Consider the following 25,247-nt stretch of genomic DNA (forward strand, 5'->3'; position numbering starts at 1 on the left):
AGATTTTCCCCGCAGGCAGAATAACTGATTGGTTAACTATGAAAAGAAGGCGGGGTTTTGTTTCAATGACATTGATTGGTTTACATTGGAGGGGGGGGGGGGGGGGGGGGGGTATTTTTGACTTTTGACTGATGATAGAAGCCACTGATTTGGAGGGAGTTATTATTATTATTATTATTATTATTATTATTATTATTTGTTTATTTAGCAGACGCCTTTATCCAAGGCGACTTACAGAGACTAGGGTGTGTTAACTATACATCAGCTGCAGAGTTACTTACAACTACGTCTCACCCGAAAGACGGAGAACAAGGAGGTTAAGTGACTTGCTCAGGGTCACACAATGAGTCAGTGGCTGAGGTGGAATTTGAACCGGGGACCTCCTGGTTACAAGCCCCTTTTCTTTAACCACTGGACCACACAGCCTTGTTCATTTATATTATATAAACTTGCAAACTTTTCGATTTAGAAAGCTTTGTAAGTTTATTTATTTCAGTACTACGCTACGTAATAAGTAGGGGTATAAATAAATAAATACATTTAATTAAAATGTAAAATGTGATGTGTTTAGCTAAATCACAATACATGTGTTTTAAACACAGTTTACCAGCCTTAGGCCTGTATTACTCAGGATTTTCTGTCTTTCTTAAGACAATATTTAAGAAGTTCTTACGAAGAAATTTAGGAAGAGTGCAACAAAAATTGATGAATTGAACTTAAGAACAATCTTAACTATTTTCTGACAAAGTTTTGTCCTAAGAAGGCTTTCAAGAATACAGCCCCATCCCTCAAGGATTACTTCCTCTAATTAAGTCGGGTACACTATGGAGGTAATGAGGGTTGCAATCTGAGGCTGTTCGCTAGAACGGTCAATAGAGTCACTTTGGAGACTGTTCCTCCAGAAACACCACTGATGAGGTCTTGGATATGAAAGCACCTGCCAACCAAACTCCAACTATCAGTCCCATATGAAGTCAGGTCTGCTGTCTTCCCAATTGTGACAGAAACAGACTTTTAGGACAGAGTTAATAAGTCATGTGTAAGGCTGCCTATGAGTACACAAGTGTGCTACTGGTGTTTCTTTTGTTTCAATACCCTATTCGTATTATATAGAATTTTATAGGAAGCAACAATGTATGTTTAAAGTATGTATGTTTAGTTTGTTATCAGAAGTCAGCAGAGTTCTGTATTGTAGTAAAAGTAAACCTTTTTAACAGGAAGTGTAAACCCTGGCTTCCTTTAATACAGAGTATACATTTTAGATATAGATTGGCAGATAAACGATTCCTTATTGCTCACGCCAGCTGTGTTAATGCAAATATTTAAAGTTCCGCCTCCCTCCCTCCCTCTATAGTCACACATAAGGTTGTTCCACAGGGGAGCATACTGTTTAAGTTCTGTATGAAAACATACAAATGAAAGCTTAAAAAGTACAAATTAAAAGGAACGGAATGAAACACAGTTCATTTGCACAGTAATTTAGCGCTTTTTCCTTACTTTTCTCATGGTTATGTTATGGATTTCCCATAGTTCATTATGGTTGGTTATGTTTTTATAGTGCTTTCCTTACCTCTTTGGACTTTACAATGCTTACCTATGCTTTATTACACTTTGCTATGCTTTTACTATAGGGAACTTGTATATAGTAGTTATAAGAGGGAAAAACTATTTTAAGTCCAAATAATATCTAGATATTATTTGGACTATATATTGTATTTAAGCAGTTGGAAGCTTCAATATGATGAAACCCAATCAGAGTCTTCTTGATGTGGTAGAATATTTATTAGGAAGAGAGAAGCTGAACATTTTGTATTCTCTATGGCAGATGCAAACTAGAGTGACTCCAGCAGTGCAAACTAGAGTGACTTAAAACAGAAGATATTAATGAAGATGAAAATGTACTTTAACTTAGTTTAGAAAGTAGTAAAAATGCATACATAAAATGTGGAAAGTAGGCTCAAATGCACAATGTTTTGCTTCTGCTGAGAAAACAACTAGTTCTCAAAATCACCTGTGATATAGCAAAATGTTTTTAAAAAATAAGCATGTAATAGACAGTGCAGTGTGCACAAGCTTTGATGCCCATGTCTTCAATGTTATGAACTACACAAACTGTATTATTTTGTGTTGTGCTACCAGTGAGAAGTAGCTGCAGAGTACAGAAACTTTTAGGTTTGCTTCAGTGCCAGAAAGTTATCCTGCAGTGAAACTGGGCATTCTGCCTGAGAGCTACAGAAATGATTGAAATCAAAGAGGTTTACAGACTTTCAATGGGAAGGTTCAAGACATAGCTATGCTCAGTTTCTTATCAACATTTGAAATCTGTTTACCTTCAGGTGCATTTACAGTTCATGACACATTCCTGTGGTATTACCCAGAAAACAAATATATCAATGGCATACACAACCCCTACCTCAGATTCTGATAAAAGGATAGCGCCATTATGGTGACAGTATCAAGTTTAGCACCATGACATGTGTAATATTATATATGGGTTATAAGATAAAGTTTATTATTTTGTAATACCAAACAGTGTCAACGTAGAAGAAAAATAAAAACATATATAAACATATCAAATATAAGATTCTGATACTTTCAATAAACATTCTTGCCAAGTTTCATCAGAATAAGACAAGTAGTTCTCCAGTCATATATAAAAATGTGAATGTGACTTACATAAATATATACAGACTGATGGGACATGTGGGTGCCTTCACTCTATCCTTGTTGCTGGAAAATGTATTATGGCTATCAAAAATGTACGTAAAACATTTACCAATTTTTTATATTAAGAATATAGTAACTCAGATTTAAAAAAAAATCACAATAACAAATGTTTTTGTGTAATTGAATTCTTGACATCAATCATAAAATAATCATTTTTATTCTCAAAGCTGCTTAAAACAACGGCAGCAATGGTCCTGGCAGTCACCATTACAGAAATTAATTTGTGAGGAACAAACATTCCCTTCCGAGTCATTCTACATTAGTAACAAATTAATAATACGGGGGCACACACGTTAAGATCTGTACATGTATTTGAAGATGTGCTAATGATCTCTTCTGGGATACCATAATATTGGGCAGACAAGATGTATGAGTGGGATGAAACATACAACAAATACCCCACCTCCAATGGTTCTGCCTTAATTAATGTGACCCCACACTTTTTAGATTAAGGTACATTGTTATATGCAGCCTGGCTTTCACATGTTCAAGGTGCAACACTCAATGTTTGTTTTGCATTTCCATCATTGGAAAACAATAAGCACAGAACCTACACGTTGTGCTCTGCAAAGTAAATGAGTACCTAGTGTTTTTGCTTGTTGAACGGAGCATTGCACAAGTCTGATGATTTATATTGTTTCCTGCTTGTACATTTTCTAAATCTCCTTTAATGTGTGTTAGTACAGTAACACTGAGTACAGCACATCTCCGCTGCCAATTATATGAATAAATCTTACAGGTGTCGGAACTCAGGACCATGAACAAGTAACTCACCAGCATGTAGAACTGGATCTCATAACAAATGCACATGCATATTTTAATCAGAACCATAGAGGGGCATATTTATTTTCCTAAGTTTTCAAGGAAAGCTTGTGACTCCTATAACTTTGATTTACAGCGTCCATGCTGTCACTTACGTAGATTAATTCCATAAACCACATTGCCTTCATTAGCTCTATGGTTTTGACCAGGAACCCATGCTGAGGAATTCCCATACCAAGTGGAAGAACAATATCTCAAGATATGTAACAGATGTACACACAGTGAGATGTAGTGTACATGTGCATCCTCTATCTCCCAGTCACATACACATGTAAATCGCTTACTAAATATAGCTTACAAAGGACAACATAACAATAGCATTTTTAAACACATTTAATCAATGTATCTACATTTGTTTTTTTAGAAATTAGAAACTGAATTGCAAATCTTTTTTTCACACATTTTGTAGAAAATAAGTACCTTAATCATAGCAAATAAAAAGGTTGAATGTAAATGACAAACAAAAAAGCAAGAGGTTTAAATGAACAGTTTTTAACCTATGCAGCTCTTTTCCAGTTGATCTCCATAGCATTTCAGAGTAAATGTAAATTAAGTAAAAGGCACCTACTGACATTAACCACTTAGGTTAACAGTTATGCAAAATGCATTTTTCTGCATAAATATATCGAGCTACAATAAATATAACAGTACTGTATTTGTACAATGTTTTCACATGAATATCCTTGTAAAATAAAAATATTCAAATTAAAATGCATAATATTCAGTACGTAACTCAATGCACAGTGTCACTAATCAGTGACCTATGTCGTACCTTTTTCACTATCTTCTTTCACTATCTTCTTTCACTTCAGGAATGTACATCACTTATATGCATCAATGAAAATATTAATCTTTTTAAAGTACCTATATAAATACAGAAACAACACATCTGAACCATACAACTTGTTTTACAAGCAGATTAAATACAGACTTAAGAGAAAGAGGAGGAAAGTGCTAAATATGAATTCGGGGCCTGGACTGCCCGCTGTCCTGCACCTTTAATAGTTTGGAACTTGAGAGACAGATTGTTCATTCTTTATTTCTAAACAGCAAATTGGCCAGTGTTGAAATCCCAGTGTTAACCGTCAGTGTTTCATATCTAAACCAAGGTACGTTTCACAGTGTAAAATAAAGTACACTAATCCTGAGTAATAAAATCAACATCCGGGACTTTAGTCAGTGGTTTCTGTAATGGCGCCGCTTCTGTCCGTGCTGGAGAAGTTCAAGGTAGACTAATATATTGTAACGGGCACGGCTGGACTGACTCTCCATTGTCACCTGTTGGTTGATTGTGTGCCGTGCCCGGAGCTGGCCTCCACAAATATGATAATTAGCAGCAGAGGACGCTGGGAGTGGGAAATAGGGCAAGGGAAATACTGTTGTTATTGTTGTTATAAATGTGATTATTTTAAGTGCCCCTATTAGTTATTTTGCCATACCCTATAACCATCGAAACCTTCCTGTGTTGTTTTACGTACTATGTGAATGTCACCTTGAGGGGCGGGGTAGTGCTCTGGGGTGAGGAAAGGGCTGTCTGTGTGTGAGTTTGAGTGTTTGGATGGTGCTGTGGGTGTTGGCTACCCAAATAAACTATGTTGTATCTGTGAGTCTTGGTGTGTATCTTCCCAATTATTCCTGTGCTTGCTAAAATACTTTAATTTACTTTCAAGGCAATCAAACAATATCTGACAAATTAAGAAGCTATTAGTTTACACTTGTTAAGTGTACATGGTTTATATACAGAGTACAATTGTGTACTCATATGAGTTAAATTGTCACTACAGCAGTGTTAACATCACGTTCCCAGTGTTATTTCCAAACCTTAGGTAGTTAGTTTACAATAAAGGGGTGCTAGTTATACACTGAAAGAGACGTCAATTTAACTCCCATAGTGTTAAATGTTTTACACTATGAAAGTGTTATTTTTTTTAACTTTTACAAAAGTATAACTTTTACACTATGGAGGGTGGAGCCATATGTACACTGGAAAAGTGTTAGATTTGACTCCTACAGAGTGGATTTAACACTGGCCAATTTGCTGTGTGCTCACACAACATGAGCTGTCTTTTGCAAGTTTTACAGAATAAGCTGACCCAGTTGAATAAACTGAGCTTGAATGGAAGAATAACTGAATGTTGTACAACGCTGAACAAACAAGTGGAATAGATTTTCATATTTATGGACAATACTGTGATTTATGTTTTGGTGTTTTTCCAGGTGAATAATGTACACCATTAAAGAATAAGGTTGTAGTGTAAATAATAAGCCAAGCTGTGTAAGTGCTTGTAACCCTAATATTGCACTGCAGGTAATGAATCTAATAAAACTAGGTAGTACAAGGATCAATTTGATAGAACATTTTCTAAATCCTTGTTAATATCAATATTTGGTTGCTGTATTTTTTGGAAAGATGTTTGGTTTACTTTTAGCCTGATACAAAATATGCAGTAGGTGCAAAGTATGTCTCTGATGTATAAAGAACGATGACATACTACATTCAAACATTTTAATAACCTAATTTAACTCAATTAAATTGAGAAATAGCATACATAAAAGGCGAAGCACTGTGTCCAGAAACTAGCTCATAAAACATACTTTTAACACTTAAAAGTACAACTATCAGCCTTGATTTTGTTCCTCTGTTTCAAACATATAAGTATGTCACATTTCTATTGTATATTTTACACATTACGCTTGTTTAAATACAAGGCTTTAGCAAATTGAGCTCAATCCAGATTTCAGCTTTAAATAACACCAACACTTCATGAGGCTGATGTTCTTGTTTGTACAGGATTGGAATGTGGACTCCCCAAAGTCCAGAGAGTCTCTGAGTCATTAGCAAAATTGAAGTTTTATCTCCAGGGACAACCTCCTTTTGCACCACAATTAGTTGGCTAATTTGTCATTACTGCCTTTGCACTACAGGTGTATTTTGAAAACTACTTGCTCCACATAAGAGAGTCATTTGAATATAATAATCCACATTTCTAAGCAACTGGAGTTTTAACCCTTTAAGGTACAAGGGACACATGTGTCCCACAAATAAAATGATGCTAACTTTCTTATTTTTGCAATGAGGTGCACGAAACAGAGTTTACAATTTACTGATCGGCTGGATCTGGTCATCCAAATTGTCAGTATCCTCGTGATACTTGAGTCACCCTCAGATGTATTTTAAGAAGAAAACGTTTGAACAAGCGCTCAATTCCTTAAGTAAATGTTATTCATTAACCTTTTCTTGGCTGCAGTTCAAAACGTCAATTTAGAATCATGCTATGAATAGCTGACTTTATTTCAATGCATACCAGTCTTTGAATTTACTCATGAGTTAATTTTGTGAAAAGGGTCAGGTGTATAAAGCCCTTGTGGAAATATGTGACCCTAGCATTGTAGGAGGTGTACAACACAATCAAGTATGTTTTTATTTTTCCCCACATATATGTGTCTTACTAAAATACTATTTAATTTGTGTAAATATGTGTGCACCTCTCCTCCCAGAGCACAAAAGATGCAGATGCAAATATGGATTTAGTGCAAAATGGAAGCAATACCCACAATGTATAACCTATTGTGTGATTGACATTTAAAGATACAGGACAGAAGGCTTTGCCTGACCCTTACAAACAGAGATCTGTCTATAAGACAGAGAAACATCATTTGCATTCATCTGCAGAACTGGAGAACATTAAGTCCAGCTGATCATCCTTAACAAGAAACATTTCCAGTAATTCAACTGAATCATTTCCAAAGCTGCTATAGCAGGGGTTGATGCACCGCATCTGTTTAGAACAAAACATCTTCGTTTTCGATTAAGAGCTGCACAATTGATTTCTGATACCTCATGTCATTCAAGGTGGCGAGTGTGTTTTGGTCAGGGGGCCGCATTAATGTTGGTCCAAAGACGATTCCAAGGTTTTCAGAATTCATAAAATTGTCCTTTTCGTACATAGTTACCCTATAATAAAGAGCAAAGAAATTGGTGAGCAAAATAATAATAATAATAATAATAATAATAATAAAAAATAAATACAAATAAATAAACCTGCTATAAAGCATATTAGTATTCAATAGATCTTTCCCCTAACACAGATTGTGTTTTAGGAATCAAATCAATTCTATTATGCAACCCATACAATGCTTCAACATATGTATTTGAGGTAATTCAGAAAGCACCTGCTCCAAAGCAAAGACTGACGCAACAAAATATCAGGCATGATGTATTGTTGTTATCGTTACAGCATGGTTTTATCCATCTGTACTAAAACCAGTATTTGACTTCCCTATGTAAGCAATCGCATTTGACTCCACAGTCCCACACTTAAAAAGGCCCACACTACATTTTAGTTGCTGTAAATGTAAACGCTGGTAGCTCTTCGGTTCTTCGAGCTGTATGAATCAGCCATGTCTACATGTTTAACCAGTCACAAATGGGATCTGAAATACCTGACAACCACTGCAAGAAAACAGTATTGACTTAATCTGCATGTTGCCAAGTCTATAAGATAAAGAAACATGGTTATTTCAAGCAACAAAGAACAATGTCCTTACTTCTTAAGATGAGTTGCTAGGTACCGCAGCGTCTCATAGTGTGCAGGGGGCAGCAACAGCAGGGCCTCATGAATCGCCTCTAACCTGGAGTCCGGGTTAATAAGTTCTAAAACGATAAACAGATGTTATTATTATTCGTATCATTATTATTATATTTTACAATGCTTCCCAATTACGTATTCCATTTTATATTTACTTTTCCATCTAACTTAATTAATTTGTTTTAGGTAGGTATGGCTTGTATGTATTAGATTTATCCTACTGATGTGATAAAGGCTTGTTTTACTATACCACCCACTACCTCTCTAAAGCTAACTGCATACAGGTCTTTGAGGACCAGGGCTGTTACTCTTACCCAACCATAGGTCACACAACACCAAACTATTGCCTAGATTAAATCAAAATAATGGCTGCGCCATAGCCTTTATAAAGCATAGCAATTGCATTGCAATACATTTCGAATTACGTCAAAGTTTCATTACAATATATGTAGGTTAAAACAGAAGGACAGGTAAGCCATTTTAATTCTAACAAATCCAGCCCATGATTTGGCATAAAATTGTGACTAACAGTACATTTGCAAAATAGGCCTGTTGTGAGAGCAAAGTACAAAGTGTCAAATGTACTGTCAGACACACAAAACAAACAAAATCGTGCAATTATTCACTTTATTGCGTTATAAACATTACATTAAATCTCTTCAGAAAAATATATGGAATCCAGTATTGATGTACTGTATGTTAAAAATGCTGTCTTCATATTATGCAATGCTGAGCTCTGCTGTATATACTCTAACTTACTTGCTGCTTCTATAAATTTAGAATAGGCATCGTAGGTGATAAGTGGTATCGGTAAGTCCCGGAAATACAGTTTAAGAGCACTCGCAATGATGTTGATGTCTGCGTACGTGTCCGCACCAATGTCAGCCTTGTGACCATCTGCAAGAGAATGAAGAATTACACATAGAAATACACTTCACTTATAACATGAATAAATACATTTTAAAGAATACACTGAAATCTATCTCTAGCCTGAAAAAATACTGTATTTAAATCAGATATGATTTGTTTGATAGCATAGTGAATTTAAAGGAAGTAAAGAACATCAATTATTGACATTACAGTATTGTTCATATTAACCAGCATGTATTTTACTTATTTTAAAAGGTTGATAGGTGTGGCTGATGGGAGTTCTGATATTTTTCCAAGAGCAACGAATATATAACCTGTAAACAGAGAAATGGAGGGAGGGACTGAGGTAAGTATGAGTCATGGAAAAAAAAAACCCTGTTACTGTTGTTACCATAATAAAAAATGAATAGTTTCAAGTTCTGGGACATTTTAAATAATAAATGTTTAAGGTAGAGGTCATTCTAAACACGCAACAAATGTGCTTCAACTGAATCTTAAATGAAGGTAGATGTATGCATTGAAAATCCTGCCCAAAATGTGAAAAATGGATTATATTACCAATGCTATGTTATCTACTGTAGGGCTAGACCCCTGTTAGCATTAATCTTGGGACTTTCCAATCTCATCTGTGAAACTACAAGATAGTGTAATTGTTGGAACATACTTGTGACCATTCATGACAAATATATCCTGTCTTTCTCACAAAATAAAGTATCTGGATTTCTTAATTACGTAATCAGTTTCACCCTCATTGTTATTTAGCAGTCATCAAGATTAGGAACCACTGAAAAGCTAGAGGGTACAAATCAATGGGATTTAAAAAGATGTTTTTTGTTTTTTTCTGAATTACTGTATCATCTTAATGATCCCAAAGTAGTTTTATGTATACTTTCACTACACATATTCATATGATTTTGCATAATACAAAATAAAATAGCTATTTCCACACTTTATATATTATAATATTTGGTGATAAACTCACAATAGAAAATCTTACTGAACTGGTTACAACTGTATTGAAAACATATATTATTATTATTATTATTATTATTATTATTATTATTATTATTATTAATAATAATAATAATAATAATAATAATAATAATAATAATAATAATAATAATAATAATAATAATAATAATAATAAATGACATAAACAGAGCAAATGTGGACTTTTTAATTAACTCATTGTCAATAAGCTTAACTAAAAGCTAAATAGGAGATTCTCAATTTATATACTGTAAAAGGATATTTAGATAAGGGGATTAACCGAGGTGAAGATAAAAGGGCTCTGCTTGAATGTGATGAATGTAAAACACACTCCTCTGTTTACATGCTTAATAATACACAGATGGACTGTCCCAGTATTAATATTCTAAATACAACCATTTCCTCAATAAAGCCACACCACAATGGTTTCTCTGATAACAGATTGTGTTTATGAAAGTAGCAGGGTTGAGGCAAGTTGATTAAAAACAACACTTATCTAGACCAAAAAAAACACACATATTTCATAGACCCAAGCCTTCTAATTAAGAATTGTTTCAAAACAGCTACAGCTGATGGCCTCTATAGAGGAAGCAGGCCCCAGGAGTGTACAGTACTCTTAACTACTGGTCCTGTCAAAAGAGCCCACAGAGTCCAGGCAACAACGCAGAGGCAGTTTGGTGTATTACACTGCTACTGCCAGTGCTTTGACTGATATGTGAATATGAATTACAATCGGTTTTGTTTTTCGCTTTTTTAAATACATTTGTAATACTGTCTATTCTGACAACCAGCACTCAAAGAACCGAGTACTGTACATCCTTCACTTTAACTGGATCTTGAATGTCATATGCTAAAGACACAAGTAGCACTACTGTCTGGTAAACATGCTGAGTGGGTAAGAACATTCTTGTAAATGTCAAATGGAAATCCAAAATGAAATTCAGCTTTAAAAAACAAGTTTCACGTACTGGTGGAGCGCATGTGATTTTAATCTGCGTGGGCATTTTGTTTTTCTATTTGGTATTACATTATAGACATTTTACATATTTATACATGTAGTATAACACCTAAAAAAACTGGTTATGCTTCTGTACAAAATGGTGATATGTAATAAGTTAATGATTAAGCAACTAGGTATTAATTTAGCTTTCAAATGGCAAGAAAACTCTTAAGTATGGACTGTGGTTAGTTTGATCTTATGCCACAAAGTCATATGATGTGAGCAACACCCTTGCAAAACATTATTTTTATTACCATTTTCTCAAATGTGCTTTACAGAGCGCTCCCATCAGAAGACTTATACATTAGGTTCCCAATTATTGTAATGTTAAAAAGCATCAGTTGTCAAGTTACAGTGGTCTTGCCTCACCACAGTTTAAGTTTTAACAAATAACTGCAAACTAAACTGTGCATGTAAATTAAAATGCACTACTTTCTACATTTCTGTATCGTGCTCTGTAATGATTTCCCTGGCTGGAGAAAATACAGTGTAAAGTGTTCATCAGGGAAAAACACTGGCTGTGGGAATAATAAAATCACCCACCTCGATCAAAGCCCATTTTTACATCTTCAATGTGTTCAGTGAACCCAGAGACTCTGTACAGCCCTTCGGATTTCAAACCTAGGACACAAAATGCCTCAGATTATGATCTACATCAAAATGCATCTTTAAATCTTCAAACTAGTCGCAGGGTTCTTCTTATCATTTTAAGAGTGTTGTCTTGTGCATTCTTGGTGGGTAAGATGCCGGAATGGTACCACAGCTCTGCAACACTATAACGGTATTGAGATATTAAAGTCGCTACAAAAGAAAGCTGCATTAAGTGTTTCTCATGCTCAGAGAAGAAACCAAGGCACATTTGAAGGCATTCGTTAATGTTATTTCAAGCAAACTGCATAATGTACCATACAATCCAGGGATGTGTCTAAAACGTTGTACCCGGGTCCGGACCCGGGTTCTGGCTACCCAGGTCACAATCCCACATAGTGTGAAACCACATACCAAGGTCGTACCCGGGTTAACCCAGGTCCCAGCGATCCATCTCAGGATGTGGGTTGACACGCTTTGACCCGGGTTGAGCGAGACAAAATGCATGACGGCCGTTCGTGAGTTGACGTAATTACAAACAGCCACGCCTGTGTGAAGGTTTCACTTCTGCAAGGAACATTTCTCTTTATTCTGTTTAGCCATATTTGTGTTGCTTGAGACACAGCATGAGCCAGATTGAGCAGGGATGTAGAAACATTTGCTCTAATCAACATTTGGGCCGTCAGGTCAATCCAGAGAAGCTTGGATGGGAGAATCAGTATTGTATTGTGCACTTGCGTCTGTCACCCAGGTCAACCCTACTTCTTCAAAAGCAGTGTGAAATCACATACCTGACCTGCATGACATCAGGTCCTGACCTGGGTAGGTTCTGACTCGGGTAGAGCATGCCAGTGTGAAAGGGGCTTTAGTCTTTTTTAAGTTCTTTAATTCTACACATTTTTATTTATTCACCCAATGGTAGTAATGTGTTTACTATATACCTGCAAATTCGCATTTGTTTTACTGGCATACTATTTTAGCCCATTTTCTAGAATGCGCTGCAACAGCTGTCTATTCCAAATGACAACTGAAACCAGACCAGTCCAGTGTCTAACTTTAGAGAAGGTTCTGGGGTGAACCCTGTGCATGACCTTATGGTTAGTTAGTAGAGAGGCTTGGGCTCTGAATTCATTTCAGGAATGTCTATGCTACTAAACTGAACTCTATTATTAGTTCAGTTCCCCACATTGCAACATTCAAGTGTTCAAATCCTGCACCAAGTTGGTCTCTCTATATATATAACAGTTATTCAAACCTCTTTCTTCTATTTCCCGGATGCACATGTCCACCACCATGGGTCTCTGAGTGTTGTGTGCCTTTACCAGGGTGGTCAGGTCACAGCAGTACACCTTCTTGATCCGCTTCAGGTCCGGCTGACAGTCATTGGGCACAAATTTGGAACACTGTTTATGTACATTCAGCCCACAGTCTGGAATAAAATAAGGAAGACTGATCCTTAGCATATAAAGTCAGTCATTTACATGCCAATCGTGAAAACAAAGTTAGTTCTTAACAGTTTCTCTTATTTGCTCAGGATGTTAAAAATCACCTGTCTACATGTGATTTGAATAGTATTTTTACCCTGCTAATAATTCAGTTGAAGCTAGTGAAGATTTGTTTATCTCTTCATTTCTACTGCACATTTATTATATCTTTCACAACTTGTCCTTCTTAGAAGAAATACGGCATCCCCTCATTCAACATCGGCTTCCATAAACCCATTAGTACGTGGCTAACCAGGGAGGGGCTAGTACCATACCAGAAAGCTTAAATCATCATCACATTATGACATTCCAAAACAATAAAGGCATTGAAAATGCCATGTGTGACGGAGACAGAATGAATCTGACTTACAAATCTCCCTGACTTACAAATCTCCCTCCCGACCTGTGAGGGCACTGTGTAAAGGGAACAGTGTGCCCCAGACTGGATGGTTTGGCAATTCATTCCAGGGAAAGGTGGAGTCATAGTACACCAAGTCATCGCCCCAGACGGGAAGCGATGTGGCAATTGCGCATTGGAGGAAAACGATTGCACTCGCTAACCAAGGGGGCGTGGCTGACGGTATAAAAGGGGATGTGACGATGCAAACTGCTCCTTTGTTTATGTTTGCGAGAGAAACCGCTGAAGGACTGTGTTCGTACTGTGAGTGTTTCATGTTTGTTTTGTTTTAACTGTACTGCAGCACTCACTCTGATCGTGTTTGTGTTCTGTGTGTGTTTAAATACCGTCCAAATAAGTTTAAATAAGTCTATTATTTCGGGACTGAACCCCGTGTTTATTTAACTGTGCAATACACATCATTGCATCACCTCTACACCTACACACTGCAAACCACTTTGCCACACCATGTCATTGAATCTTCTGTCTATTTTTTTTGTTTGTATTATTGTTTCAGTGATACTCCCCACTTGACATTCCTTTACAGCAACCGAAACTGGAATCATGTCAAGAAAGTCCTTAATTTACTATTAAATAGGCGACAACTACAGCTGCCAAAAACTTAAAAAGACTAAACCACAATTTTAACCCATTTTCCTACTTCATATTTCAAATAAGAAAATAAAAACACATCTTGACAATGAGAAAGACACACCCAAAGCAGAATTGTAGAACCTAATTTAAGTAGACTAATGCCTTCTTCAGTGTGCTGGGTTCCTATGAGTTCATGGAGTATTTGGACCCTGCCCGTGGTAGGCAGGTGTGCAATGGCATCCATTGTTTCTGGAATGTGTAGGCAGTCAAATACCACATACATCAAAATAAAATAATTGTTAAAATAGGAAGGCTTGATAGAAAGTAGGGGTGTGCTGATACTCATAGTTGCCTTTAAGGACCAATTGCCTTTTAGAGGTATGTATCACCAGGTATTAAATGCATCAGTTTATTAATGTGTTGATTTCCAAACAAGAAAAGCTGTCCTTTCCTCACCTTTACAGCTGAGTACCAATCGATGGCAGACTGGAAGCCTATTTTCATCTCATCCGGGGCTCTGACTTTTATACTGTTGTACTGCCATACTGAGGCTGTAAACTGACTAACCATAACCATCACCATAACCATCACCATAACCATCACTTTAACCATCACCATAACCATCACCATCACTTTAACCATCACCATAACCATCACCATCACCATCACCTTAACCATCACCATCACCATCACCATCACTTTAACCATCACCATAACCATCACCATCACCTTAACCATCACTTTAACCATCACCATAACCATCACCATCACCATCACCTTAACCATCACCATCACTTTAACCATCACCATCACTTTAACCATCACCATCACTTTAACCATCACCATCACCATAACCATCACCATAACCATTACCATCACCATCACCATAACCATTACCATCATCACACCAGCCCTAGCCCTAAACAGTGACCTTATAACCAGCCCCAACCTAAACCCTAACCATATCTATTACCCTGCCATATCTGAAAAGAGATATCTACAGTACCCTGCACAGGCTATATTAGTGAACAGATTTTACACCCAGACTGGGGATCAAGTAGAATCGTGTCACACACACAGCATCAAAAACGATGACTAGAGTTACTAGATTAGATCACAGGTCAGAGTGAAGGGCTCTTGCATTATGCCCAAGCAGATTCGACACTGAAAAGTCTGTATCTCAAACTACTGATGAGATATGAGCTGCTAAAAAGACAAAGCAGAGCAGAGGCAGGAACAGGATGTGACATAATTAAGCATCCAGTGACAGTGAACATACTGTCCAATAGTGTTCGTTAACGTCAGTGATGAACTCAGATCGGAGCATACACAACTCTTTACTCAGTGCCAGAGAAATTGGTGAAATATGACTGGACAGCCAAGGTGGATGCTTTAGCCAAACTGAGAGCACAATCCATTACAATCAAGTAATCTTGCATTAAACAATAAAGCCATGATGTGTAAGTTGTATTGGCATTCATGTGTGCATGTTTTTTTTTACTGTACATTATTTTAGGTTAAACAGGGCTTTGAAATATGAGAATACACTTATGAAACTTCATTTAATTATGTTTTTTGTTAGATGAACGCTGATGTGCAGTAACACTGTATTTAAATTCACCTGTGTTGATTACAACTCAGTTCTGACTATGGGAATCAGGAGTAGTGAGAATGTAAGTTAAAGATATTAGTTGTATAGGGAATGACAAAATCAGGTATTTCCTACTATTGTACAACAGTATCAGAGAAGGGTAAACTTGGGTTTACGGTCTTGAATGTTCATAACTGTACAATAAAAGTGTACAACACATGCTGAAATACACAAATTACCTCTATATTACCACAGGTTAGAGTCTATTGGATACAGATTGAGTTTTATAAATATAGTTGCACAGTACTGCTTGTTTATTGACTGAAAGTATCATTGCATTAAAACATAATATTAAATTACAGAGAAGAGGGCATACTTCTTTGAACACTACAGCCACGGTCATTACTGTAAGTTTCAATACAAAAGCATGTGCTGGACTCTAAGATACAAAGGTCTACTTAGGGTTTAAAAAGTGCTTGAAACACACACACACACACACAGAGTACAGGGAATTTAATCCATTATGCTAGAATAAACAAGTGATCAAACTGTGTGTCAATTTTTGGAAACACACTGTGCCAAAGTATGTCTTAGTGACACTGAGCTCTAGGGTTGCACATTTACACCCAGTACAAACTCATTGTTTAAAATGCTGTCAAAGAATGTAACCAGAGCAGCATGTGCTGTATCCTGGTTTGTTAATGCCAGCAATGTTTTAAAAGTAAAGCAGACCAGTTTCGTGCCCTGAAGCACAATTTTTTTTTTTTCATGAGCTAAGTTTAATTTTTTTGTAATGTAAATTCTTACAGCCAGCTTTTATTTTGACTTTTGATTTATTTAATTGTTTGATTTTGAAACAGTACACGATCACTGGGACACAAGAGGCCAAAGTCCATTAAAAAAAATGAATTTATAGTAGTCTTTAACGTGTGTAATGAATCTGAAACAAAAACACATTGGAAATGTGAAAAAACGGCAAGTTACATCATCATTTATAACATAGTTAAAAGTACAATAATTGCAAACAGCATCCATCTACCTGTAATTTTAGGCAACTTGAAAACTGAACAGAAATCGTTGTGCACGTACCTTATAGTGTTAATGCTGTGCTCCTTTTCGCACTGCATAGTCCTTTTAGTCTCCTTGGCTTAGTTTAACCATTAGCTGTCACTCATGAAGTTGATTTTACAGGAAATATACAGATTCTAGTTACTGACGTTTCGTAGAACAAAAGTTTTTTTTTTTTATTTTTTATCCCCGCACAGTTATGATACTCTTATACCAAATATGTCATATACATTGTTTTAATTGTGAGTCTATTTAACAAAATATGTTAAACGGTTATATACGAACAACATGTAAATACTGTATATAATTCATATTAGTACGGTATTTTGTAACAAACTATTTTTTTTTAATAACATGTACTGGTGAGTACGTTTTCGTAAAAAGGAAAAATGAAACTTGGTCAAATCACATCAAAGTGTGCTCGCTCACCGGTGGTGCACAGTAGGGGTCACAAATTCCAAGTATCTGGCACATCATAAATGATATTTCTAATTCCTGTGACTGGAGTTAAGAAGTATCCTCTCTGGTTACAAATACCGACAGCCTGCTGGGGTCACGTGACTGCAAACCTGCACTTGGATTGTTTACATCACGTGGATATGTTCGTTGTCTTCAGCATTATTCAAATGCTGGGGATAAAGTAGAATGTACAGAACAGTACTAAACAGTACAGTTTTCTAATAAGATAGTGGAAATCGTTTAAGCAATTAATGTATATCAAAGAAAATATTATAGGAAGGTTAGTGTTTCTTATGCGTTTTACTTAAAAACAGGACATCAAGGTGTCTGGGCTTGTTAATTCCTGCCACCCGGACACAGGTGCCAATTCCCGGACTGTACGATCAAACCCGGACAGGTGGCAACCCTAACTCAGGGAGACGATGTTGAATTCTCAAATGCTCAAATGCTGGCAGTTCTCGCGCTTCGCTGTAACTTGATCCGTGCTGTATAGAAAGTCACTGGCAGTTCTCGCGCTTCACTGTAACTTGATCCGTGCTGTATAGAGAGTCACTGGCAGTTCTCGCGCTTCGCTGTAACTTGATCCGTGCTGTATAGAGAGTCACTGGCAGTTCTCGCGCTTCACTGTAACTTGATCCGTGCTGTATAGAGAGTCACTGGCAGTTCTCGCGCTTCACTGTAACTTGATCCGTGCTGTATAGAGAGTCACTGGCAGTTCTCGCGCTTCACTGTAACTTGATCCGTGCTGTATAGAGAGTCGCTGGCAGTTCTCGCGCTTCGCTGTAACTTGATCCGTGCTGTATAGACAGTCACTGGCAGTTCTCGTGCTTCACTGTAACTTGATCCGTGCTGTATAGAGAGTCACTGGCAGTTCTCGCGCTTCACTGTAACTTGATCCGTGCTGTATAGAGAGTCACTGGCAGTTCTCGCGCTTCACTGTAACTTGATCCGTGCTGTATAGAGAGTCACTGGCAGTTCTCGCGCTTCACTGTAACTTGATCCGTGCTGTATAGAGAGTCGCTGGCAGTTCTCGCGCTTCGCTGTAACTTGATCCGTGCTGTATAGACAGTCACTGGCAGTTCTCGTGCTTCACTGTAACTTGATCCGTGCTGTATAGAGAGTCGCTGGCAGTTCTCGCGCTTCGCTGTAACTTGATCCGTGCTGTATAGACAGTCACTGGCAGTTCTCGCGCTTCACTGTAACTTGATCCGTGCTGTATAGAGAGTCACTGGCAGTTCTCGCGCTTCATTGTAACTTGATCCATGCTGTATAGAGAGTCACTGGCAGTTCTCGCGCTTCGCTGTAACTTGATCCGTGCTGTATAGAGAGTCACTGGCAGTTCTCGCGCTTCGCTGTAACTTGATCCGTGCTGTATAGAGAGTCACTGGCAGTTCTCGCGCTTCGCTGTAACTTGATCCGTGCTGTATAGAGAGTCACTGGCAGTTCTCGCGCTTCACTGTAACTTGATCCATGCTGTATAGAGAGTCACTGGCAGTTCTCGCGGTTCGCTGTAACTTGATCCGTGCTGTATAGAGAGTCACTGGCAGTTCTCGCGCTTCGCTGTAACTTGATCCGTGCTGTATAGAGAGTCACTGGCAGTTCTCGCGCTTCGCTGTAACTTGATCCGTGCTGTATAGAGAGTCACTGGCAGTTCTCGCGCTTCGCTGTAACTTGATCCGTGCTGTATAGAGAGTCACTGGCAGTTCTCGCGCTTTGCTGTAACTTGATCCGTGCTGTATAGAGAGTCACTGGCAGTTCTCGCGCTTCATTGTAACTTGATCCGTGCTGTATAGAGAGTCACTGGCAGTTCTCGCGCTTCGCTGTAACTTGATCCGTGCTGTATAGAGAGTCACTGGCAGTTCTCGCGCTTTGCTGTAACTTGATCCGTGCTGTATAGAGAGTCACTGGCAGTTCTCGCGCTTCATTGTAACTTGATCCGTGCTGTATAGAGAGTCACTGGCAGTTCTCGCGCTTCGCTGTAACTTGATCCGTGCTGTATAGATAGTCACTGGCAGTTCTCGCGCTTTGCTGTAACTTGATCCGTGCTGTATAGATAGTCACTGGCAGTTCTCGCGCTTCGCTGTAACTTGATCCGTGCTGTATAGACAGTCACTGGCAGTTCTCGTGCTTCGCTGTAACTTGATCCGTGCTGTATAGAGAGTCACTGGCAGTTCTCGCGCTTCATTGTAACTTGATCCGTGCTGTATAGAGAGTCACTGGCAGTTCTCGCGCTTCGCTGTAACTTGATCCGTGCTGTATAGATAGTCACTGGCAGTTCTCGCGCTTTGCTGTAACTTGATCCGTGCTGTATAGAGAGTCACTGGCAGTTCTCGCGCTTCATTGTAACTTGATCCGTGCTGTATAGACAGTCACTGGCAGTTCTCGCGCTTTGCTGTAACTTGATCCGTGCTGTATAGAGAGTCACTGGCAGTTCTCCCGCTTCGCTGTAACTTGATCCGTGCTGTATAGAGAGTCACTGGCAGTTCTCCCGCTTCGCTGTAACTTGATCCGTGCTGTATAGAGAGTCGCTGGCAGTTCTCGCGCTTCACTGTAACTTGATCCGTGCTGTATAGAGAGTCACTCGCAGTTCTCCCGCTTCGCTGTAACTTGATCCGTGCTGTATAGAGAGTCACTGGCAGTTCTCGCGCTTCACTGTAACTTGATCCGTGCTGTATAGACAGTCACTGGCAGTTCTCGCGGTTCGCTGTAACTTGATCCGTGCTGTATAGACAGTCACTGGCAGTTCTCGTGCTTCGCTGTAACTTGATCCGTGCTGTATAGACAGTCACTGGCAGTTCTCCCGCTTCGCTGTATCTTGATCCGTGCTGTATAGATAGTCACTGGCAGTTCTCGCGCTTCGCTGTAACTTGATCCGTGCTGTATAGAAAGTCACTGGCAGTTCTCGCGGTTCACTGTAACTTGATCCGTGCTGTATAGAGAGTAACTGGCAGTTCTCGCGCTTCGCTGTAACTTGATCCGTGCTGTATAGAGAGTCACTGGCAGTTCTCGCGGTTCGCTGTAACTTGATCCATGCTGTATAGAGAGTCACTGGCAGTTCTCGCGCTTCGCTGTAACTTGATCCGTGCTGTATAGAGAGTCACTGGCAGTTCTCGCGGTTCGCTGTAACTTGATCCATGCTGTATAGAGAGTCACTGGCAGTTCTCGCGCTTCGCTGTAACTTGATCCGTGCTGTATAGAGAGTCACTGGCAGTTCTCGCGCTTCGCTGTAACTTGATCCGTGCTGTATAGAGAGTCACTGGCAGTTCTCGCGCAGTTCTTGTGCATCTCATATTAATTCACATTCTAATTGCTGGTAATAGCCATGTTAATGAATCACATTCTCTTTGCAATAAAAACAGAATCTCATATATAGAAATCTCAAGATGCAATAATATTGCATTTCAGTGCAGATGGAGTTATCTCTGTTTTAAATTTTGTTTAAACTAAAACAATATCAAAATATGTTTATGATTCACACATTAAATACTGTACATATGTAAAAACAGAAAAGAAAGCACCTAAGCAAATTATTTTTTTTGTCTATCAGTCACTTATGTGGTAATACTGAATTGTCAATCAATAAGGGCTCGATAAGGGCATCTGCTAAGAAATAAATAATAATAATAATAATAATAATAATAATAATAATAATAATAATAATAATAATAATAATAATAATAATAATAATAATGAGAATGCTAAAAAGGATTTTGTCTTTTCTCAGTTTATAAGCAGTAAATGCACCGTTATGTAGTGCACTAAGCAACTACACTTAATTTCAGTCATAACATTACAGATTTATAATAAAGTATTTTTTTTTCAAACTCAACAGTATCTGGGAATCTGTAAGAGTGGAAGACAATTACCTGAACACCTGACTCCCTGAGCGATGAGCCCCCACATGAAATTAGCACAGTACTCGCACCAGTGAGGACCTTTGAATGTGTGGACCTGAGAGCAAGAGGGAAAGAGAAGAAGAAGTGAGGCCAGGGGGCAGATGGTGTGACAGATGGAGAGCACAACAGACAACAGAAACAATCCACTCAGCAGGGATCTCAATGCTGAACACTGCAGAGGGCACTTTTTATTTTATCTGAATGCACAACTAGGCACCTTTGAAAAGAAACTTTTTACAACTGGGCCTTTGGCAGATCACTTTGATGAAAAGATTTTTGCAAGTAAAATTGAAGGTGAAATTATTCCTTTTTTCAAGGCATTGTATAACTGCAGTGAAAAGATCTTAAAATTCAGGGATCAGACATTTAGGTTTTCTTGTCTGTGCGGCTGCCAGGATTGGCATGTCACACTGGTCTTCGAATTATAGCTACGATTCAAATAGCTCCCAAATGACGTAAATGACTAAAGCTGCAAATGTTAAGTTCTCTAACACTCTGCAAATGGGCTCTTAAAATAAATACCTACAGTATTTCTTACAGGCATGGGGTGTAGATAGGTTCAATTTCATGGTCTTAGCCTTATCAAATATCTTTCTCAAAACTAGGCTGAAGTGTTACTGAGTAGGGTTGGGATTTGCTGAGAATCTATGGTGAACACTTGGTTCCTCAAATGTCACCTCTCAGTGAATTTCTGGGTAGAAATTTCATAAATAAAGCTAAAAGGCAAAACACTTACAGAAAAATATGCCTATACATTTACTATAAATCAAAAGCAATATAATCAGAAAAGGACTTGGTATAAGTATAATAATTTCAATAATTATACAGAGAACAATACAATGTTGTTTATGGTGATGACAATCAAAGTAACAGCTGCAAATCCTGAGGAATGTATGACCTTCCAGTAGGTTAGGATTAATGTAGCATGCCTGTGCTCCATCCGGAAGGGTAGCCATTACAATATAAATAAGAAATGGAAAAACCAAGCAAGCAAAACAGTTTGGATAAAAAGCTCACTGTCACTCTGAAGGTCCTGACCAATGTATACCTGACTCCATTGTCACAGATTCATTTACAGCTACAGTACATGTGCTCTGACTAATGCTGAAATTACAGTCTTAAATCAAGTAGCCAGGCACATGGCAGCTGGCTCTTTATAGTGGTGAGACTCAATCTTTGCCTCCGTGGGGTCTCACAATCGATTCAAAGGGTACACTTAATGGAAGTCTGTTTTACAGTTTGATAAAACAAGACAGCTTAACACTATTGTAGGGTTTTTAAATATCCAATGACGTTTTTAAATTAGCTATATGGAAAAGGGTATGTGTGACATATAGTTAGATGATGAACATACAGACAGATAGCATCCATATAGCCCCAGATTCTAAAGGATGACAAGATCCATCACAATTGGAAAACTAGTTCTCTAAAGTGTGACATACTTCCACTGTACAGAATCCCCCAGGGAGATAAAGCTCCAGTAGGAAACGAATACAGAATGTATGAAACAGTACAAGATAATTCACAGAAAAAATGATCTGATTGGTTTAAAATTTCTTGTGACCTCATCACCAGAAGCTAAAAGTAATATCCCTACATGACACAGATGTATGCCACGAGTACCCTAAAGGTGTGTCTCAGTAGCTTTGTGGTTTGGCTTCAAGTCTCAAAACTTGTGCTAGATTAAGGCTGTCTGTTCTTTATCAGCAGTCAACACCAGGCTGCCCTGTATAAACATAAGTAAATAAAAAGATGCATGTTTTATACTAAACATTGTGGTATTCAATATACAGGGTGGGGCTGAAATCACGCACATACAAGAACATGCATGAAACTAATGAGTAGTAAGTAATTAATAAGTAATGGTTGGATTTAGACATCTCTGAAGTTGAGATGAGCACATTACTATGAAACGTACTGAAAAATGTCAACAGTTTGAGCAATGGCGTCACAAAGTGTACAGTATGTGCCTATGGTGTGTTATTTACCCTCTCCCTCTCTCTCTCTCTCTCTCTCTCTCTCTCTCTCTCTTATACAGTACTTTAAAAAAGAATGACATCTCAATTGAGGGGACTGAAGAAAATCTGTGAATACCCAAGACTACTGTAACTGAGCCTGTTTTCAGAAAGGATGACTTGAATAGTGTTGAAGCTTTATAAACTCTCGCTTTATCACCATCAGCTGGAATTTTGAATTTCCCACCTTCTACACTATAATGTGGTGTACAAACAGGGGTACTTCAGTTGTGAATTCCTTCCTTCCTAAATAGCACTTTATCAGAAATGCAACATGTGGAATGGCCCTAGTAATGATGTTGAATAATTAAATTTAACATATATTATTTATTTTGCCCACCTCATTTTCAGCTAAGCTTTTCAGCTGGATACAACCTTGTTTCCGGGATATACAAATCTAATCAAAAAGGGATTAGTTAGACAGCAAACCAGTACTAATCCTGTACTTTAAAATATTTCTCCAAAGACAGTACATTTCATTTCATTCCATTTAACCTTTATTTTACCAGCTAAGAAGATTGAGAACAAAGAGGCAAACATTACAGCAACACAAAGCAAGCAAATACAACATAGAAAATAAATAAATAACACAAATTACAAACACATGCATCAGACAATAGTGAATTCAGATTCTGATTAAAAACATCCTCCGAAACAAAACTCTGTAGTTTTAATTTGATTTGAAATGTATTCCATTTATGAGCAGCCGCAAACTAATATGAATTACACCCAGAAACAGTGGACACTCTGAGAAGAACCAATCTAAAAGAATCTGATCTTGAATTGTAAACTGAAGCAGAGGACTGTAATAGGTTTCACAGATGTAGTGGGGTTTTCCCAATCAGGGTTCTATAAACCTAAGCCAATGATCCAATCGCCTAGTGTGCAATGAGAGCCATTCAACCATAATATAAAGATCACAGTGATGAGTAAGATAAGAAGCAGCATTATGGATCATATAGCAGAATGGTATAAAGTATCAAGCTCCCCCAAAGCAGCTTTCAAGGCCATTTTGTAGAAACATCACCATAATCCAGTATTGGAAGAACAGACATCTGGACTAGAATATACCTAGCAGAACCTGTAAAACATGATTTATTGCGAAATAGAAAACCAATTCTAGATTTAACTACATTGAACTGTATCAATATGGGTTTTTAAAAGACAAAGCACTGTCCAGCCAAATCCTCAATATCGGGCAGCAGTGTGGAGTAGTGGTTAGGGCTCTGGACTCTTGACCGCAGGGTTGTGAGTTCAATCCCCAGTGGGGGACACTGCTGTTGTACCCTTGAGCAAGGTACTTTACCTAGATTGCTCCAGTAAAAACCCAACTGTATAAATGGGTAATTGTATGTAAAATAATGTGATATCTGTATAATGTGAAATAATGTATAATGTGATATCTTGTAACAATTGTAAGTCGCCCTGGATAAGGGCGTCTGCTAAGAAATAAATAATAATAATAATAATAATTTATAAACTGCTACTCGCTCTAATTCAATCTTACTAGAAGCAAACATTTTGCAAACACTGTTAAGAGAACCTGTCATATTTTTTCTATTAAAATGCATAAGTTTAGTTTTATCAATGTTCAGCAAAAGACTCAAGTCATAAAAGGTCTGTTGAATTTGATCAAAGCTAAGTTGCAAATCAGACATTACTAATGGCAGCGTAGGACCAACTGAATACAAAATAGTGTCATCTGCATAAAGATGAATATGAGAGTTGCCTGTTACCTGAGCAATATTATTAATATAAATTGAAAAAAGAGTACGGTCCAATATAGAACCTTGAGGAACACCTTCAGTAACTGTGCGGAATTGTGAAACAAATCTATCAGATTTTACACACTGAGCTCTATTATGAAAATAATTTTGAAACCATGCAAGATAATTAATATCAAAACCAACTGAGTGATCTACAATATCAAAAACCTTAGATAAATCAATAAAAAATAGCTGTAACACAACCGTGACCAGAACGAAAACCAGACTGAATATTGGATAGAATGTTAATGCTATCTAAAAAAAGACTTAACCACTTATTCACAAGTCTTTCCATGATCTTAGAAATACAAGGTAAAACCAATATAGGCCTATAACAGTTAGGATCTGTCAAATCACCATCTTTAAAGAGAGGCATGACAAGGGCTGACTT

The 25,247-nt window shown here is 37.7% G+C and overlaps 1 protein-coding gene across 6 annotated transcripts in view; it reads right to left on the reverse strand.

Annotated features, from left to right (window-relative positions):
* Positions 1 to 1,784: 1,784 nt before the first annotated feature.
* Positions 1,785 to 25,247, reverse strand: part of LOC117400721 (beta-chimaerin-like) — a 116,300-nt gene continuing 92,837 nt past the window's right edge. For all 6 annotated transcript variants that reach the window (XM_059021698.1, XM_034001017.3, XM_059021701.1 and 3 more), the window contains 6 exons: positions 21,046 to 21,130; positions 12,842 to 13,015; positions 11,542 to 11,619; positions 8,898 to 9,035; positions 8,098 to 8,203; positions 1,785 to 7,504 (listed from right to left, as the gene is read on the reverse strand). In XM_059021698.1, coding sequence (XP_058877681.1) covers positions 7,333 to 7,504; positions 8,098 to 8,203; positions 8,898 to 9,035; positions 11,542 to 11,619; positions 12,842 to 13,015; positions 21,046 to 21,130 — 753 coding nt within the window. In that variant the 3' untranslated portion in view covers positions 1,785 to 7,332. The remainder of the gene's footprint in view (positions 7,505 to 8,097; positions 8,204 to 8,897; positions 9,036 to 11,541; positions 11,620 to 12,841; positions 13,016 to 21,045; positions 21,131 to 25,247) is intronic.

This window comes from Acipenser ruthenus, chromosome 4 (assembly GCF_902713425.1).
Source record: "Acipenser ruthenus chromosome 4, fAciRut3.2 maternal haplotype, whole genome shotgun sequence".
Classification (NCBI taxonomy): Eukaryota; Metazoa; Chordata; class Actinopteri; order Acipenseriformes; family Acipenseridae; genus Acipenser; species Acipenser ruthenus.